This window comes from Carcharodon carcharias, chromosome 7 (assembly GCF_017639515.1).
Source record: "Carcharodon carcharias isolate sCarCar2 chromosome 7, sCarCar2.pri, whole genome shotgun sequence".
NCBI lineage: Eukaryota > Metazoa > Chordata > Chondrichthyes > Lamniformes > Lamnidae > Carcharodon > Carcharodon carcharias.
The window spans coordinates 100,464,112-100,483,365 of record NC_054473.1 but is presented as its reverse complement, the minus strand read 5'-3'; the positions used below and the strand labels follow the sequence as shown (position 1 = coordinate 100,483,365).

General features: G+C 47.3%; 1 protein-coding gene across 2 annotated transcripts in view; it reads right to left on the bottom strand.

Moving 5' to 3' along the window:
• Positions 1 to 19,254, bottom strand: part of pfas (phosphoribosylformylglycinamidine synthase) — a 224,335-nt gene that overhangs the window by 43,815 nt on the left and 161,266 nt on the right. For both annotated transcript variants that reach the window (XM_041190696.1, XM_041190698.1), the window contains exons 15-16: positions 4,923 to 5,084; positions 3,732 to 3,842 (exon numbers count right to left, since the gene is read on the bottom strand). In XM_041190696.1, coding sequence (XP_041046630.1) covers positions 3,732 to 3,842; positions 4,923 to 5,084 — 273 coding nt within the window. The remainder of the gene's footprint in view (positions 1 to 3,731; positions 3,843 to 4,922; positions 5,085 to 19,254) is intronic.

Sequence of the window (19,254 nt, the reverse complement as noted above, 5' to 3'; positions counted from 1 at the left end):
GACAAGGGAAGTTCTCAAACAGAGAAACTAATGGTGAGGAAGCTGCCTCACACAGTCAAAGAGCCAATGACAGAGCAGTAGAAGCTAGCCAGCCCCATGTGAGTCAAGGTGTCCCAGAGAACATGGGGCCGAATAGGGACAAGCCCACCCCTACAATAACTACATTGGGGAAGTCATTACCCCATGAGCAAGCCCACGACCCAAAGGCAGTGCCAGTGTTGCAGTTAAACTACCAGGCATCCAAAACAGGGAGGAGAGGGGGGGCAGTGGGCAGTGCTCAGCCAAGGAGCTGGGAGAAGAAAAAAGACTGGGATGGGTCAAAGGTTGGAGGAGATGCAACCAACAAGGGGCTAGCAAAATCCTTCTCCCTGGAGACAAATAGGGACATAGAAAGTCCCCAGACCCGGCCAGCAAATTTAAAACAAAAGAAGCCTGAACCCCTGATGAATGAGAAGGAGGTCTGGCTAGCCAAAACCATTTTTCCAACTTGCCAGAAAGAACAGGGAGGATCCCAGGTAGGCATGCAGATGGTAAGGAGGATGCCTCACTTAGTTGATGAGCTGCAGGGCATTACAGCAGGTGCTGAACCTCAACCTGAGGGCAGTAGTGTTCTCGACAGGTTAGGGGAAGGCCCCCTCCTGATGCAAAAGAGGAAGAGAGGAGATTCTACTGTAAGATAGGCAAATAGTGTGGAAATCACAAGCAGAATAGCAGGGACCGGACCATGTTTCATGCAGGGGTCAGTCCTGGTAAGCAAACGAAACCAAACAAGCTTGAGACCTCAGCCAGAACAGTGTTGATGAAAATCTCACTAAAAATGAAGTACCAGAACCAGAATCCCTACAGGAGGTTGAAGTCACAGCATGACCCCACTAATTTCCTGACAATTAGACCTGTTAAAGTGCCTGGGTTTGAGCCAATAAATTCATGGGCTACAGAGGTAGGCAAAGAGTTAAACCTGACAAGAAGAGCTCAGCACAGCAGCCAAACATATTTGCCTAATAACAGTCTGTGTAGAAGACAGCCTGGGGCCAGGGAAAGGCCTGTATGATAAAAACAAAAAACTGCAGATGCTGGAAATCCAAAACAAAAACAGAATTACCTGGAAAAACTCAGCAGGTCTGGCATCGGCGGAGAAGAAAAGAGTTGACGTTTCGAGTCCTCATGAGCCTTCAGCAGAACTGATTGGTTCTGTTGAAGGCTCATGAGGACTCGAAACGTCAACTCTTTTCTTCTCCGCCGATGCTGCCAGACCTGCTGAGTTTTTCCAGGTAATTCTGTTTTTGTAAAGGCCTGTATGAGATGCTTGGCTATTGTTAGCAATTTGGAAGCTAACAGTGAGGTAAAACACCCAAACCCCATTGATGATACTTAACCCAGCCTCACAGCCAGGGGCTGACCAGAGATGACTGTAAGATTAGGCAACTTTGAAAGCTTGATACCAAGATAATCTGTGAATGTACGTAACTTTTGTGGAAAATTTAAAGCACAGAACATAAGGTTATTCTGTTGGAGGTTGTTTCTCCAACCACATCACCTAAAAAAAATCACCCACATTGCCAGGAAATCAAATGTGATTGCAGGCGCCCTGTCCAGAACTTAAAGAGACCCAGTTAGAACTGAAGAGACAATATTGACCAAGGCTAGGAAAATGAATATATCTGTGTGCATGTGTGCGTGTGTGTGAGATCGCTTCTCGGCCTTTTGGCTAAGATCAAGTGTAGTCGTGAAGTGATGGCTAAAACCAGTCAAGCCCCATACCATGGGGTACATAACACCGTCTGGGTGACGGTGAAAGACAGCACCCATGGATCGGGCCTTCTTCATCAAGCAAATCCTGTTGAAGGTGTATGGATTTGAAGCGGAGGAGCTCTACTCCCTGCAAGACTTCCCCAGCGCTGGATGTTTCGACTGGACTTTCAAGCATGTGGCAGCTTGCATCAAGTTCCTGAAGGTGTTCGAAGAGAAGAGAGACCAGCCGGAGATGAAGATCCTGACGGTGGAGCTGCTCTTTGCTCTGCCATTGCAACGGGACCGTGTGGTGATGGTGCATCTCTACAACCCCTACGTCTCTGTCGCCGGCGTGTTCACCTTCCCCACCAGGTATGTCGACAAGATTGGGAGCTGCACCAAGGTTAGAGACGCCTTCGGGATTTGGACATGCAAACGCCAGGTTAAGGTCACGCTCAAGACCGATGGTAAGGGAGCCATCTTCCACCCGTCTTCCAGCTTCACTATCGGGGGAAGCCATGGCTACCTTGTCTATGCTGGGCAGCCCAAACTTTGTCGCTCATGCGGCAAGTCTGGTCATGTGGCGGCCAACTGCAGCACCACCCTGTGCAAGAACTGCAAACAAGAAAGGCACCAGACAAAGGACTGCAAACAGACTAAGTGCTGCAACCTGTGTGGCGAGGCAGGTCACCTCTACAGGACCTGCCCCAAACGCTGCCTCACTTATGCACAGGCAGCCAAAGCCAACGAGGAGGGAGCAGAGGAAATGCTTCGTGTCACTACTACCAAGGACACTTGCAACACCCCAACCATCAAGGCCCCCAATGAGAACAACGGGACAAAGGAGGACACAGAGAGAGACAAGGTGGAGGAAAAGATTGAGGCAGACAGCACTGCCCCCTGAATCTCCTCAGGAGAGCGAATCAATGGAGGAGGAGGAAGCAGCGGAAAATCAGCAGGGGAAGTGGCAGCTGGTGAAGAGAGCCAAAAGGAAGAAGGGGCTAAGAAGGGACCAAGCCACTTCCCAGACAAGTGGCAAGAGGCGTCTCCCATCCGACACGGATGACAAGGGCAGCTGCTCTTCGGAGGAAGAAGGGAAAGGGCGGCATCTACAGAAGAAGGGGCAAAGCTCTAGGGAGTTGGAGAACAATACACTCTCTTTCTCTCTCTGTGGCTAGAGGCAAGCCAGCGTAGTCACAAGCAAAAAAGAATATAGGACAGCTTATTCAGCTAGCCTGCAGAAACAAGTGTCTCCAAACCAACTGTTAAACTGCCAAAGTCAAGTCTACGGGAATTACCCAGCTTGTGTATTTAAGACCGAGATAGATAAGTTCTTGATTGGTAAGGGGATCAAAGGTTACAGGGAGAAGGCGGGAGAATGGGGCTGAGAAACTTATCAGCCATGATTAATGGTGGAGCAGACTCGATGGGCCGAATGGCCTAATTTCTGCTCCAATGTCTTATGGCCTTAACGGCCATAACGTTTCACCATCTGCGCCTCATGGACAAGCCAAAGACTTTTTTTTAGACTCAACTTCTCATTTCTCATTTGTGTGTGTATGTTGTGTTTTTATTTTTTTTCTCCTGTTTTTAGTAACTAATAAAGAAAGGGAGCCAGGTCATGCCTCCTCACCTGGGGGCATAATAAAATTGGTGCCCCATTCGGGAAGTTAACAATTTGGGGCATCTCGTACGCGATGATAACAAATTGGAGGACTTCACCAGGGGACTGGTCAAAACAAAATCAGGGCTGTCAAGAATCTTTTTTTCAGCACACAAATGGTAGCAGAAATCTGAAATTCCCTAACAAACACTCGCACCATCCCACTATCTCCTTGTCCCTCCTCAAACCCACCAGACTCTCACAGCCCTATTATTGAAGCTACGGATGTACAATCAGAATCAGCATATCTGTCACCCTATCATCAGGGTGGATCTGAACTCTGGCCATCGGTTAAAGATCAACCCCTCCACCTGTCATACGACACAACTTTACTCACCTTCTGGGGCATTTTTCCCAGGACCCACTCTAGCTTCAGATCCACAGGATGTGTTGTACATTGCATCAGCTCTGATTTTACTGCAGTGTCCCGATCATCAACCAGCACAATCTGTAAAACAAGACTCATTACTATCTGTTCAACCAAGCCCCCAGCAAATCACCCCTTCCCTGACAGTTAACAGCCCCAAACACCAGACAGCCAATCAATCACTATCTCCACACCCTCAAACAGCCAATCACCATCCCCTCCTCAGACAGCCAATCAATCACTACCACCGCTCGCCAGACAGCCAATCAATCACCATCCCCTCCTCAGGCAGCCAATCAATCACCATCCCCTCCTCAGGCAGCCAATCAATCAATCACCATCCCCTCCTCAGGCAGCCAATCAATCACCATCCCCTCCTCAGGCAGCCAATCAATCACCATCCCCTCCTCAGGCAGCCAATCAATCACCATCCCCTCCTCAGGCAGCCAATCAATCACCATCCCCTCCTCAGGCAGCCAATCAATCACCATCCCCTCCTCAGGCAGCCAATCAATCACCATCCCCTCCTCAGGCAGCCAATCAATCACCATCCCCTCCTCAGGCAGCCAATCAATCACCACCCCCTCCTCAGGCAGCCAATCAATCACTACCCTTTCCTCAGACAGCCGATCAATCACTACCCTTTCCTCAGACAGTCAATCATTACCACCCACCCCCAGACAGCCAATCAATCAGCACCCACTCACTCAGCCAATCGCCCTGGTCCCCACATCCCACCCCCACATTTGCCAGTCACTGCCCCGCCAACACCCCCGACAGCCGATCACTGCCTCGCAAACACCCGACAGCTAATTAATTCCCACTCCAACCTCCCGACAGCCAGTCGCTGCCCTGTTAACCCTCTGACAGCCACTGTCCTGCTAAGTCCCTGGCAGCCAATCACTGTCCTGCCAATGCCCCGGACAGCCAATCACTGCCCTGCTACCACGACATCCCTGAAAACCAATCACTGCCCTGTCACCAAAACAGTCCACCACCACCCCATCCTAGGCAGCCAATCACTCCCTTGACATAATCACCAGCCCTCCTCCAACTCCACCCCAGCATTAATCCCCCATTACCCATCACACCCCACCTTCAGGCACCCCAGCGTGTGATCCCTAACCCCTGGGATACCTGAATATCTATTTTTTGACTTACCTTTCCATCTCCTGTTATTTTACCCACAAAATCAACTGGACATTTCTCCCGATCACAGACGGCACGAAGAAATGCGGAGTCCTTCGAGCGCATGAGAAGAGCATTTGTCTCCTGATACTCTGCTCCCCACAGCTCCAGCACACTGAGTGTCGGATCCCCCACCTTAAATCACAGTGAACAGAGTCAGGAGCAATATCTGAAACCCCAGTCACATGCCCATCCACTTTAAAAGACAGGTGATAAAAGTAAAATACTGCGGATGCTGGAAAACTGAAACAAAAACAGAAAATGCCGGAAAAACCTAGCAGGTCTAACAGCATTTGTGGAGAGAAAAACAGAGTTAACGTTTCGAGTTTGTATGACTCTTCTTCAGAGCGGAAGAAAAAGAGTCTGAAGGCTCTGAAGAGTCATATGGACTAGAAACTTTAACTCAAGAATGGTGATATATGCTTAGAGGCACAGGGCAAGGCTAGAACACTTAATGAGTACTTTGTATCCATATATACTAAGGAGGAATAAAAACCAAAAAAACTGCGGATGCTGGAAATCCAAAACAAAAACAGAATTACCTGGAAAAACTCAGCAGGTCTGGCAGCATCGGCGGAGAAGAAAAGAGTTGACGTTTCGAGTCCTCATGACCCTTCGACAGAACTTGAGTTCGAGTCCAAGAAAGAGTTGAAATATAAGCTGGTTTAAGGTGTGTTGGGGGGGGGGGGGGGGGGGGGGGGGGCGAGAGAGAGAGAGAGGTGGAGGGGGGGGTGTGGTTGTAGGGACAAACAAGCAGTGATAGAAGCAGATCATCAAAGATGTCAACAACAATAGAACAAAAGAACACATAGGTGATAAAGTTGGTGATATTATCTAAACGAATGTGCTAATTAAGAATGGATGGTAGGGCACTCAAGGTATAGCTCTAATGGGGGTGGGGAGAGCATAAAAGATTTTAAGATATTTAAAAATAATGGAAATAGGTGGGAAAAGAAAAATCTATATAATTTATTGGAAAAAAAAGGAAGGGGGAAACAGAAAGGGGGTGTGGATGGGGGAGGGAGCTCATGACCTAAAGTTGTTGAATTCAACATTCAGTCCGGAAGGCTGTAAAGTGCCTAGTCGGAAGATGAGGTGTTGTTCCTCCAGTTTGCGTTGGGCTTCACTGGAACAATGCAGCAAGCCAAGGACAGACATGTGGGCAAGAGAGCAGGGTGGAGTGTTAAAATGGCAAGCGACAGGGAGGTTTGGGTCATTCTTGCGGACAGACCGCAGGTGTTCTGCAAAGCGGTTGCCCAGTTTACGTTTGGTCTCTCCAGTGTAGAGGAGACCACATTGGGAGCAACGAATGCAGTAGACTAAGTTGGGGGAAATGCAAGAGAAATGCTGCTTCACTTGAAAGGACTGTTTGGGCCCTTGGACGGTGAGGAGAGAGGAAGTGAAGGGGCAGGTGTTGCATCTTTTGCGTGGGCATGGGGTGGTGCTATAGGGGGTTGAGGAGTAGGGGGTGATGGAGGAGTGGACCAGGGTGTCCCAGAGGGAGCGATCCCTACGGAATGCCGATGGGGGGGGGGGGGGTGAAGGGAAGATGTGTTTGGTGGTGGCATCATGCTGGAGTTGGCGGAAATGGCGGAGGATGATCCTTTGAATGCGGAGGCTGGTGGGGTGATAATTGAGGACAAGGGGAACCCTATCATGTTTCTGGGATGGAGGAAAAGGCGTGAGGGCGGATGCGCAGGAGATGGGCCGGACACGGTTGAGGGCCCTGTCAACGACCGTGGGTGGAAAACCTCGGTTAAGGAAGAAGGAGGACATGTCAGAGGAACTGTTTTTGAAGGTGGCATCATCGGAACAGATGCAACGGAGGCGAAGGAACTGAGAGAATGGGATGGAGTCCTTACAGGAAGCAGGGTGTGAGGAGCTGTAGTCGAGGTAGCTGTGGGAGTCGGTGGGTTTGTAATGGATATTGGTGGACAGTCTATCACCAGAGATTGAGACAGCGAGGTCAAGGAAGGGAAGGGAAGTGTCAGAGATGGACCACGTGAAAATGATGGAGGGGTGGAGATTGGAAGCAAAATTAATAAATTTTTCCAAGTGCCGACGAGAGCATGAAGCGGCACCGAATTAATCATCGATCTACTGGAGAAAGAGTTGTGGAAGGGGGCCGGAGTAGGACTGGAACAAGGAATGTTCCACATACCCCATAAAAACACAGGCATAGCTGGGGCCCATGCAGGTACCCATAGCCACACCTTTTATTTGGAGGAAGTGAGAGAAGTTGAAGGAGAAATTGTTCAGCGTGAGAACAAGTTTAGCCAGACGGAGGAGAGTAGTGGTGGATGGGGATTGTTCGGGCCTCTGTTCAAGGAAGAAGCTAAGGGCCCTCAGAAGATTCTTACCTTCTCTTGATCTTTTCATTGAGAACTGTTGGCGCGACATTTGTCGTCTCAATTTCTCTGCTCCTCTCACCCATTCTAACCTGTCTCTCTCTGAACTTACTGCACTCCATTCTCTCAGGTCCAACCCTGACATTCTCATCAAACCCGCTGACAAGGGTGGTGCTGTTGTTGTCTGGCGCACTGACCTCTACCTCGCGGAGGCTGAGCGTCAACTTGCAGACACTTCCTCCTACCTCTCCCTAGACCATGACCCCACCACTGAACATCAAGCCATTGTTTCCAGGACTGTCACTGACCTCATCTCCTCTGGGGATCTTCCTCCCACAGCTTCCAACCTGATAGTTGCCCAAGCTCGGACGGCCCGCTTCTATCTCCTACCCAAAATCCACAAACAGAACTGCCCCGGTAGACCGATCATCTCAGCTTGCTCCTGCCCCACATAACTCATTTCTCGTTATCTTGACTCCCTTCTCTCTCCCCTTGTCCAGTCCCTTCCCACCTACATCTGTGATTCCTCTGACACCTTACGTCACATCAACAATTTCCAGTTCCCTGGCCCCAACCGCTTCCTCTTCACCATGGACGTCCAATCCCTCTACACCTCCATCCCCCACCAGGATGGTCTGAGGGCCCTTAGCTTCTTCCTCGAACAGAGGCCCGAACAATCCCCATCCACCACTACTCTCCTCTGTCTGGCTGAACTTGCTCTCACGCTGAACAATTTCTCCTTCAACTCCTCTCACTTCCTCCAAATAAAGGGTGTGGCTATGGGTACTCGCATGGGCCCCAGCTATGCCTATCTCTTTATGGGGTATGTGGAACATTCCTTGTTCCAGTGCTACTCCGGCCCCCTTCCACAACTCTTTCTCCGGTACATCGATGATTACTTCAGTGCCGCTTCATGCTCTCGTCAGCACTTGGAAAAATTTATTAATTTTGCTTCCAACCTCCACCCCTCCATCATTTTCACGTGGTTCATCTCTGACACTTCCCTTCCCTTCCTTGACCTCTCTGTCTCAATCTCTGGTGATAGACTGTCCACCAATATCCATTACAAACCCACCAACTCCCACAGCTACCTCGACTACAGCTCCTCACACCCCGCTTCCTGTAAGGACTCCATCCCATTCTCTCAGTTCCTTCGCCTCCGTCGCATCTGTTCCGATGATGCCACCTTCAAAAACAGTTTCTTTGACATGTCCTCCTTCTTCCTTAACCAAGGTTTTCCACCCACGGTCGTTGACAGGGCCCTCAACCGTGTCCGGCCCATCTCCCGCGCATCCGCCCTCACGCATTCTCCTCCCTCCCAGAAACATGATAGGGTCCCCCTTGTCCTCACTTATCACCCCACCAGCCTCCGCATTCAAAGGATCATCCTCCGCCTTTTCTGCCAACTCCAGCATGATGCCACCACCAAACACATCTTCTCTTCACCCCCCCTATCGGCATTCCGTAGGGATCGCTCCCTCCGGGACACCCTGGTCCACTCCTCCATTACCCCCTACTCCTCAACCCCCTCCTATGGCACCACCCCATGCCCACGCAAAAGATGCAACACCTGCCCCTTCACTTCCTCTCTCCTCACCGTCCAAGGGCCCAAACACTCCTTTCAAGTGAAGCAGCATTTCACTTGCATTTCCCCCAACTTAGTCTATTGCATTCGTTGCTCCCAATGTGGTCTCCTCTACATTGGAGAGACCAAACATAAACTGGGCGACCGCTTTGCAGAACACCTGCGGTCTGTCCGCAAGAATGACCCAAACCTCCCTGTCGCTTGCCATTTTAACACTCCACCCTGCTCTCTTGCCCACATGTCTGTCCTTGGCTTGCTGCATTGTTCCAGCGAAGCCCAATGCAAACTGGAGAAACAACACCTCATCTTCCGACTAGGCACTTTACAGCCTTCCGGACTGAATATTGAATTCAACAACTTTAGGTTGTGAGCTCCCTCCCCCATCCACACCCCCTTTCTGTTTCCCCCTTCCTTTTTTTTCCCAATAAATTATATAGATTTTTCTTTTCCCACCTATTTCCATTATTTTTAAATATCTTAAAATCTTTTATGCTCTCCCCACCCCCATTAGAGCTATACCTTGAGTGCCCTACCATCCATTCTTAATTAGCACATTCGTTTAGATAATATCACCAACTTTAACACCTATGTGTTCTTTTGTTCTATTGTTGTTGACATCTTTTGATGATCTGCTTCTATCACTGCTTGTTTGTCCCTACAACCACACCCCCCCCTCCACTTCTCTCTCTCTCTCTCTCTCCGCCACCACCCCCCCCTCCCCCCAAACACCCCCACCACACACACACACCTTAAACCAGCTTATATTTCAACTCTTTCTTGGACTCTAACTCAAGTTCTGTCGAAGGGTCATGAGGACTCGAAACGTCAACTCTTTTCTTCTCCGCCGATGCTGCCAGACTTGCTGAGTTTTTCCAGGTAATTCTGTTTTTGTTTTATACTAAGGAGGATGCTGACAAAATATTGGTAGAAGTGGAGATGGTAAAGGTAATAGGTGAAGTCAAAATTGACAGCCATGAGGTATTTGAAAGGTTGACTGTGCTAAGAGTGCATACATATCACAGTATCTTTACAGTGCAGAAGGCGGCCATTTGGCCCATCATGTCTACACTGGCTCTCTGAAAGAGCATTCCAACTCGTCCCACTCCCCTGCCTTATCCCTGTACCCTTGTACATTCTCTCTTGACAGGTAGCAATTCAATTCCCTTTTCAATACGTTGATCAAACCTGCCTCCACAAGCTTTCTGACTCCAAACAGCCTCTGGGTGAAAAAATTTTTTCCTCACATCACATTTACTCCTTTTGCCAATTATTTTGAATCTGTGTTCCCTTGTTCTTGATGTTCTCTTGAGTGGGAATAGTTTCATACTATTTACCCTGTCAATACACATCAGGATCTTGAATACATCTATCAAGTCTCCTCTCCACCTTCTTTTCTCCAAGAAAAACAGTCCCAACCTCTCCAATCTATCCTCGTAGCTACAGTTCTTCATCCCAGAAATCATTCTTGCAAATATATTCTGTACTCTCTCCAAAGCTTCACATTCTTCCTCAAAAATGACGCCCAGAACTGGACGCATTACTCCAGATGAGTCCTAACTCGTGTCTTATACAAGTTCAACATGACCTCCTTACTCTTGTTCTCAATGCCCCCATTAATAAAGCCTTTATTAACAGCTCTCTCAACATGCCCTGCCATCTTCAATGATCTATGCACATATACACCAAGGTCCCTCTGTTCCTGTGCCTCCTTTAGAGGATTTCCTTTTATTTTATACTCTGTCATCATATTTTTCCTGCCAAAATGAATCACCTCACACTTCTCTGCACTGAACTTCATCGGCCACTTGTCTGCCCAATCCACCTACATGTTTATGTCCTTTTGAAGTTCAAGACTATCCCCATCACAGTTGACAACATTTCCCATCTTTGCATCATTTGCAAATTTTGAAATCACGTCCCGCACACCACAGTCTAGGTCATTAGCATTTATCAGGAAGAGGAAGGGTCCCAACACTGACCAATGGGAAACTCCAACTCTTACTCCAATCTGAAAAGCAACCATTTATCACTAATCTCTGTTTCCTGTCACTCAGCAAATTTCTTATTAAGTGCCTACTTTCCCTTTTATTCCATGAGCTGGAATTTTGCTCACAAGTCTGTTGTGTGGCACTGTGGCCTTTTGAAAATCCATATACACCACATCAACAGCATTTCCCTTAGCAGCCTTCTCTGTTACCTCCTCAAAAAACTCCAGCAAGTTATGATTTTCCCTTAATGAATCCATGCTGCCTTTCCTTAATTATCCTGTACTTGTCTCAGTGATTTTTGATTTATTCCTGTACTATAGTTTCCAGAAGTTTCCCTGAGGTCAAACTGATTGGTCTGTAGCTGCCAGCATTATCCTTGCACCCCTTTTTGAACAAGGGTGTAACATTCACAATTCTCCAGTCCTCTGGCACCTCCCCTGTGTCTAAGGAAGACTGGAAGATTATCACTAGTGCCTCTACAATTTCCATTCCCACTTCCCTCAGTACCTTTGAATGCATCTCATCCAGACCTGGTATCTTATCTATTTTAAGTAAAGATAGCCTTTCCAACACGTCTTTCCTCTCTATTGTGTTCTTCTCGTGTACCAATTACGTCCTCTCTCACCTCGGCCTGGGTAGCAAGCTTCTCCTTTGTAAAGACCGGTGCAAAGTACTCATTCAACACCTCTGCTATTTTCCCAGCCTCCACATGCAAGTTCCCTTTTTTGTCCCTAATCGGCTCTACTCTTTCTTTTACCACCCTTTTATTATTTACATGCTTACAGAGGACCTCAGGATTCCCTTTTATGTTTGCTGCCAGCCTCTATCTCTCTCATCATCCAGGGCATTCTGGATTTATTTGTCCTATCTTTCCCCTCAAGGGAATATACCTCGACATGACTGCAATACTTTTTCTTTGAAGGTGGCCCACTGTTCAGCCACCATTTTTTTTTGCCAACCTTTAATTCCAACTCACTCAACTCAGATGCATTCTCATTGCATTGAAGTTGGCTTTTCCCAATGAATTATCCCTGCTCTGGATTGTTCCCTGTCCTTTCCCATGATTAACCAAAGCCTTATGAAACAATGGTCACTGTCCCCTGGTGGCTCTCCCAATGATATTTGATCCAGTTGGGCCAACTCATTCTCCAGAACCAGGTCCAAAATGTCATCTCATTTCTGTAGCAAATTACCTTGAACACACTCCAGGAACTCTCGCCCCTCTTGTCCCTTCTACTATTCCTATCCCAGTCTATATTTGGATAATTGAAGCCCCCATTATGATTGCTCTATAATTCTTGCACCTCTCCGTACTTCCTTTGTAAATTTGTTTCCCCACATCCCTACCACTGGTGGTGTATATACTACACTGATCAAAGCACCTTTCTCATTCCTTACCTCTGGTTAGAGAGATTCTGTCCCTCACCCCTCTGGAACATCCTCTCTTGTAATTGTAAGGTTTTATTAGTATCAGTATGGTTTATAGATAGTAATAAGCTTATCCTGAGTAGTAGGATTTATTAATTTTAAATAAATTAGGAAAAATAATTAAATTAACACATTATAAAAGAGTGAGGGGGGAGTCGGGAGTTCAAAGGGAGTGTGAGAGGAGCTGAGAGTTCAAAAAAAGCTGTGGTGCTGGTGGTGGGTCTCAATGGACCAGCCACATTTGGAGAAAATCAAGTGTGATGTCATAGGGAACTAGAGTGGAGCCCAGGAAATAAAAGAGTGCAAGGGGTAGAGAGCAGCGAGATTTCATAAAGAAGTGCAAGAGGGGGAGTTGGAGAGGATTGATGAGTGACAGGTGAGTAAACACTTTATATAAAGTTTAAGGTATGTCAGTGTAGCCCAGCCAAGGGAATGTGCATTTTACAGCATGTGGGAAATTGTGCAGGCACAAAGTACCCTCGATGATGACATCTGCAGAAAGTGTCACCAACTGCAGAAACTTGAGCTCTGAGTTGTGGAGCTTGAGCAGTGGCTGGAGTCACTGTGGTGCATCCACAAGGCTGAGGATTATGTGGACAGCAGGTTTAGAGAGGTGGTCATGCCCGCAGCTAAGAAGCACACAGGCAAAGAGGGAATGGGTGACTGGTAGAGTATCTAAGGGAAACAGGTAGGTCGTGCAGGAATACCCTGAGGCGATCTTCCTTTCTAACCAACTTTCCATTTTGGATACTGGTGAGCGAGATGTTTCCTCAGAGCCAAGTCTGTGGCATCATGGGTGGCCTAGCTGCACAGAAGGGGAGGAGTTAGAGTGGAAGCACTCTGGTAGTAGGGGATTCCATACTTAGAGGAGCAGACAGATGTTTCTGCTCTGTAGATGTGTCTCCCTGGTGCTAGGGTCAAGGATGTCACAGAGTGAACAGCTGAGGTTGTGGGCAACATGGGGACCAATAACATAGGTAGGAAAAGGGATGAGGTCCTGAAAACAGATTTTAGGGAGTTAGGAAGGGAATTAAAAAGCAGGACCTCAAGAGCTGTAATCTCAGGATTACTCCCAGTGCCACGTGCTCGTGAACATTAGAATAGGAAGATTGAACAGTTCAATAGGAGGCTGGAGAAATGGAGGAGGGAGGGCTTTAGATTTCTGAGGCATCAGGATTGGTTCTGGGGCAGGTAGGACCTGTATAAAAGGGAATCTCAAGGTCTTATATAAGCATTTAATAACATAAGGGTGGTAAAAGAAAGAATAGGGCTGATTAGGGACAAAAAAGAGGATTTGCAAATGAAGGCTGGAGAAATAGGGGAGGTGTTGAACGTGTGCATTGTATCTGTCTTTACAAACGAAGGACTTGCTACGCATTCCGAGGTGAGATAGGAGGTAACTGGTACACTAGAACTTACAATTGAGAGGAAGGTGGTGTTGGAAAGGATATCCTTATTTAAAATAGATAAGGTACCAGGACCAGATGAGATGCATCCAAGGGTACTGAGGGAAGTGAGAATGGAAATTGCAGAGGCACTAGTGATAATCTTCCAGTCTTCCTTAGACACAGAGGAGGTGCCAGAGAATGTTACATCCTTGGTCAAAAAGGGGTGCAAGGATAATGCTGGTAACTACAGAGCAGTCAGTTTGACTTCAGAGGTAGGGAAACTTCTGTAAACTATAGTATGGGATAAAATCAATAATCACTGAGACAAGCACAGGATAATTAAGGAAAGGCAACATGGATTCATTAAGGGAAAATCATGTTTAACTAACTTGGAGTTTTTTGAGAGGTAAAAGAGAAGGTTGATGAGGGAGATGCTATTGATGTGGTGTGCATGGATTTTCAAAAGGCATTTGATACAGTGTCACACAACAGACTTGTGAGCAAAATTCTAGCTCATGGAATAAAAAGGAAAGTAGGCACTTAGATAAGAAATTGGCTGAATGACAGGAAACAGATTAGTGATAAATGGCTGTTTTTCAGATTGGAGGAAGGTTTGTAGTGGAGTTCTTCAGGGGTCAGCCTTTGCTCGTCTTGATATATATTAATGACCTAGACTGTGGTGTGCAGGACATGATTTCAAAATTTGCAAATGTTATGGAGTTTGGAAATGTTGTCAACTGTAATGAGTATAGTCCAGAACTTCAAAAGGGCATAAAAATGTTGGTGGATTGGGCAGACAAGTGGCCGATGAAGTTCAATGCAGAGAGTGCAAGGTGATTTGTTTTGGCAGGAAAGATGTGGTGAGACAGTATAAAATAAAGGGAGAGCCTCTAAAGGAGGTACAGGAACAGAGGGACCTTGGTGTATATGTACATACGTCATTAAAGATGGCAGGGCATGTTGAGAGAGCTGTTAATGTATATAATATCTTAGGAGTTATTAATAGGTGCATTGAGGACAAGAGTAAGGAGGACATGTCGAATTTGGATAAGACATGAGTTAGGCCTCATCTGGAGTAGTGCATTCTGATCTGGGTGCCATATTTGAGGAATGGTGTGAAGGCAGTGGAGAGAGTACAGAATATAGAGTACAGAATATATTCACAAGAATGATTCCTGGGATGAAGAACAGTAACTATGAGGATAGATTGAAGGGGTTGGGAGAAAAGAAGGCTGAGAGGAGACTTGATAGAGATATTCAAGATCCTGAGGGATATGGACAGCGTAAATAGTGAGATACCATTCCCACTCAAGAGAACATCAACAACAAGAGGGCACAGATTCAAAACAATTGGCAAAAGGAGTAAATGTGATGCGAGGAAAATTTTTTTTCACGCAGAAGGAGATTGTAATCTGAAACAAACTTCCTGAAAGGGTGTGGACGCAGGTTCGATTGAGGGATTCACAAGGGAATTGGGACTAGTTGGAATGCTCTTTCAGAGAGCCAGTGCAGGCTTGATGGGCCAAATGGCTTCCTTCTGCAATAGAAAGAGAAAAAAAAGGTGGCAGAGAGAGCGAGAGCCAGGCCAGTGAGAGTCACTGCAAGAGCAGTCGGAGAGGTGAGTGTGCAGCGGGGATAAAAGGAGGTGTGGAGAGAACGAGAGAGACACTGTGAGACCAGTGAGAGTGGTAACAGCACAGCGGGGATAAAAGGTGTGGAGAGAGCGAGAGAGACACTGTCAGACCAGAGAGTCACCGCGAGACCAGCAGGAGAGGTGAGAGTGCAGTGTGGATAAAAGGAGGTGGTGGAGTGAGTGAGAGAGATACTGAAACCAATGAGAGTGGTAACAGCACACCGGGGATAAAAGGAGGTGGTGGGGAGAGTGAAAGAGACACTGTGAGACTAGCGAGAGAAATGAGAACACACCGGGTACAAGAGATGGTTGTGGAGAGAGAGACAGACACTTCGAGACCAGTGAGAGACATGAGCGTACAGCGGAGATAAAAGGCGGTTGTGGAGAGAGTCAGTGTGAGACCAGTGAGAGAGGTGAAGGCACAGCGGGGATAAAAGGTGGCAGCACAGCGGGGAAAGAGGTGGCGGAGAGAGCAAAGGAGTCACTGTGGGACCAGTGGGAGAGGTGAGGGCACAACGGGGATAAAAAGCGATGGCAAAGTGAGCGAGAGAGACACAGCAGAGATAAAAGGAGGTGGCAGAGAGAGCAAGAGATTCACTGTGAGGTCAGTGGGAAAGGTGAGAGCACGGCGGGGATAAAAGGAGGTGGTGGTTATAGCGAGAGATTGACTGGAAGACCAGTGGGAGAGGAGAGGAAACAACGGGTATAAAAGGAGGTGGGGGAGAGAAAAAGAGAGAGAGAGAGAGAGAGGGAGAGAGAATGAATAACTGCAAGAGCACAGTGCGGATAAAAGGGGTGGTGGAGAGAGCGATAGAGTCACTGCGAGACCAGCGGGAGAGGGGAGAGCACATCAGGTATAAAAGGCAGTGGGAGAGGGGGAGAGAGAGAGAGAGAGAGTCATTGTGAGAACAGTGAGAGGTGAACGCACAGTGGGGATAAAAGGAGGCACTGGAGAGAATGAGAGAGACACTACAAGAAAAGCAGGAGAGATGAGAGTACAGTGGGGATAAAAAGTGGTGGCGGAGTGGGTTAGAGAGACACTGTGATACCAGTGAGAGAGGTGAGAGCGCAGTGAGGATAAAAGGAGAACAGGGGAGAGACCTCATCCTGAGTGAGACATAGCCAGAGTGAGTGTGGGTATTGGAAATTTGGTGCACAGTGGGAATTGAACTGGTAAGTCTTTCTCTTTAATTTTTGTAAGTTCAGTAGTCTAGTTAAAAGGTTGGTAAGGTAGCTGACTCAGCTGACTGTGTGACAGTTAACTGTTAATCACCTAAAGCCTGATTAGGGCCTGAATAGGTGTTGATTACTATTTGAATCTTAACTAGTGAGAGTCATCTCAGCTCACCTCAGCTCTATTTAAGAAAGGGACTATTTAGAAGCGTGCTTGCACATGAACAGGGGAGAGACCTCATCGTGAATGAGACACAGCCAGAGTAAGTGTGGGTATTGGCAATTTGGTGCACAGTGGGAATTCGGTGCATAGGGGAAGAGGTGCTCTTTGCTATCCAACTTCTTAAATCTTCAGAGAGTGGCCTTGCCCTGCTGCAGCAGTAGAGGCTACAATGGAAAGGAATGACTGGTAAGTAGTGGTAAGGTCGGGTAAGTATTTACTACTTTTAACGCTTATAGCTTAAGGTCTTTTTGTGGTTTATAGTTTGTATATTCTGTAGCAAAGAGGATCAGGAAAGAAGGGCCCTAGAGTAATTGATTTAAAAAGTTTAATTTAAAGGGATAGGTCATGGCAGGAGAGCTCAACACCACGGTGTGCTCCATGTGGGAAGCCGGGGACATTTCCTGTGCCTAGGACCAGCATGTGTGCAGGAAGCGTGTTCAGCTGTAGCTCTTGGAAGCTCGGGTTTCAGAGCTGGAACGGCGGCTGAGGACACTGTGGAGCATCCGCGACTCTGAGCATCGTGGATAGCACGTTTAGAGAGGTGGCCACACCGCAGCTGAAGGGGTTTGAGGAAGGAAGGAAATGGGTGACCACCAGGCAGTCCAAGAGAAACAGGCAGGTAGTTCAGAATTCCCCTGGGGTCCCATTTGCAAATCGGTATTCCATTTTGGAGGCTGATGGTTCCTCCAAGGGAGTGCAGACAGAGCCAAGCTTCTGGCACCACAAGTAGCCTGTCTGTACAGGAAGGTAGGAAGGAAGAACAATAGGGGATTCTATAGTCAGGGGAACAGATAGGCGCTACTGTGGCCGTCAATGTGACTCCAGGATGGTGTATTGCCTCCCTGGTACCAGGGTCCAGGTTGTCACTAAATGGCTGCAGGACGTCCTGAAGAGGTAGGATGATGAGGCAGAGGTCATGGTACATATTGGTACCGATGACATAGGTAGAAAGAATGATGAGGTCTTGTATCAAGAATTCAGCGAGTTAGGCAGTTGACCTCTCGTGCTAGTGAGATCAGAAATAGGAGAATAGCGCAGATGAATATGTGGCTTAAGAGTTGGTGCAGGAAGGAGGGTTTTAGATTCCTGGAATACTGGGACTGTTTCTGGGGAAGGTGGAATCTGTATAAGTGGGATAGTCTACATCTAAACCAGAGCGGGACTAACATCCTTGCGGGCAGGTTTGCTCGTGCTGTTGGGAGGAGTTTAAACTAATTTGGCAGGGGGAGGGGACACAGAACGTCAGCAGAATAGGGACACATCATAATACAATAAAACAATCAAGTCAGAGGGAGTACAGCTGCATTAAGTTTCAAGGGAGTAAGGCAAGACTGGATGGGCCTCTACTTTAATGCCAGGAGTATTACAGGTAAAACGGATGAGTTAAGATTGAGGATTGACAAGTGGAGTTGTGATATAGTTGCCATCACTGAGACGTGGTTGAGGGAGGGCAGGATTGGCAGCTCAACATTCCAGGATACAGAATCTTCAGGCGAGACAGGTGAGGGGATAAAAGAGGAGGAGGTATTGCATTATTAGTTAAGGAGTCAGTTACTGCAGTAAGCAGTGATGATATCTTGGAGGGGGCATCGAATGAAGCTTTGTGGGTAGAGCTTAGGAATAAAAAAGGGGCAGCCACATTGTTAGGTGTTTATTATAAAACCCCAGATAGTCAGCAGGAAATTGAGAAGCAAATAAGTGCACAGTTTGTAGAGGTGTGTAAAAACAATATCAATAGGGTAATTTTATTAAGTGATTTCAACTTTCCCAACATTAATTGAGACAGACATAGTGTTAAGAGCTTGGATGGAGCGGATTTCTTGAGATGTGTACAGATCAATATGTAGAGCGTCTAACAATGGATAGTGCGGTGCTGGACCTAATTCTGGGGAATGAAGCCAGACAGGTGGCTGAGGTGATGGTGGGAGAGCATTTTAGTGATAGCAACCACAACATGGTACAATTTAAGCTTGTTATGGACAAAGAAATAGACAAGTTGCAAAAAAAGTGTTTTGGATTTGGGGAGAGGGGACTTTAGTAAAATAAGGCAGGATCTGGCCAAGGGAGACTGGGAACAGCTACTTGTGGGGAAATCTACAGCGGAGGCATTAGTGGAGTACAGAAAGCGCAGGATGGAGCTTAAGAAAGCAATTAGGAGAGCAAAGAGGGGATATGAGAAAGCTCTGGTTGGAAAAAGTAGGGAAAATCCCAAGATATTCTGTAAGTATATCAATGGGAAGAGGATAACCAGGGAAAGAGTAGAGCCCATTAGGGAAAGGGGCCAATTTATGGGTGGAGCCTGAGGACATCGGTAGAGTGTTGAACGAGTACTTCACATCCGTCTTCACCCGAGAGAATAAGGATGAAGGTTTTGAACTCGGGGAGAGAGACTGTGAGGTATTGGAGGTGTTGGCAGGCTTAAAAGTGGACAAATCTCCAGATCCGGATAATTGTGTCCTAGACTGCTGAGGGAGGCAAGGCAGGAGATTGCAGGGGCTCTGACCCAAATTTTTAATTCCTCTCTGGTCACAAGGGCGGT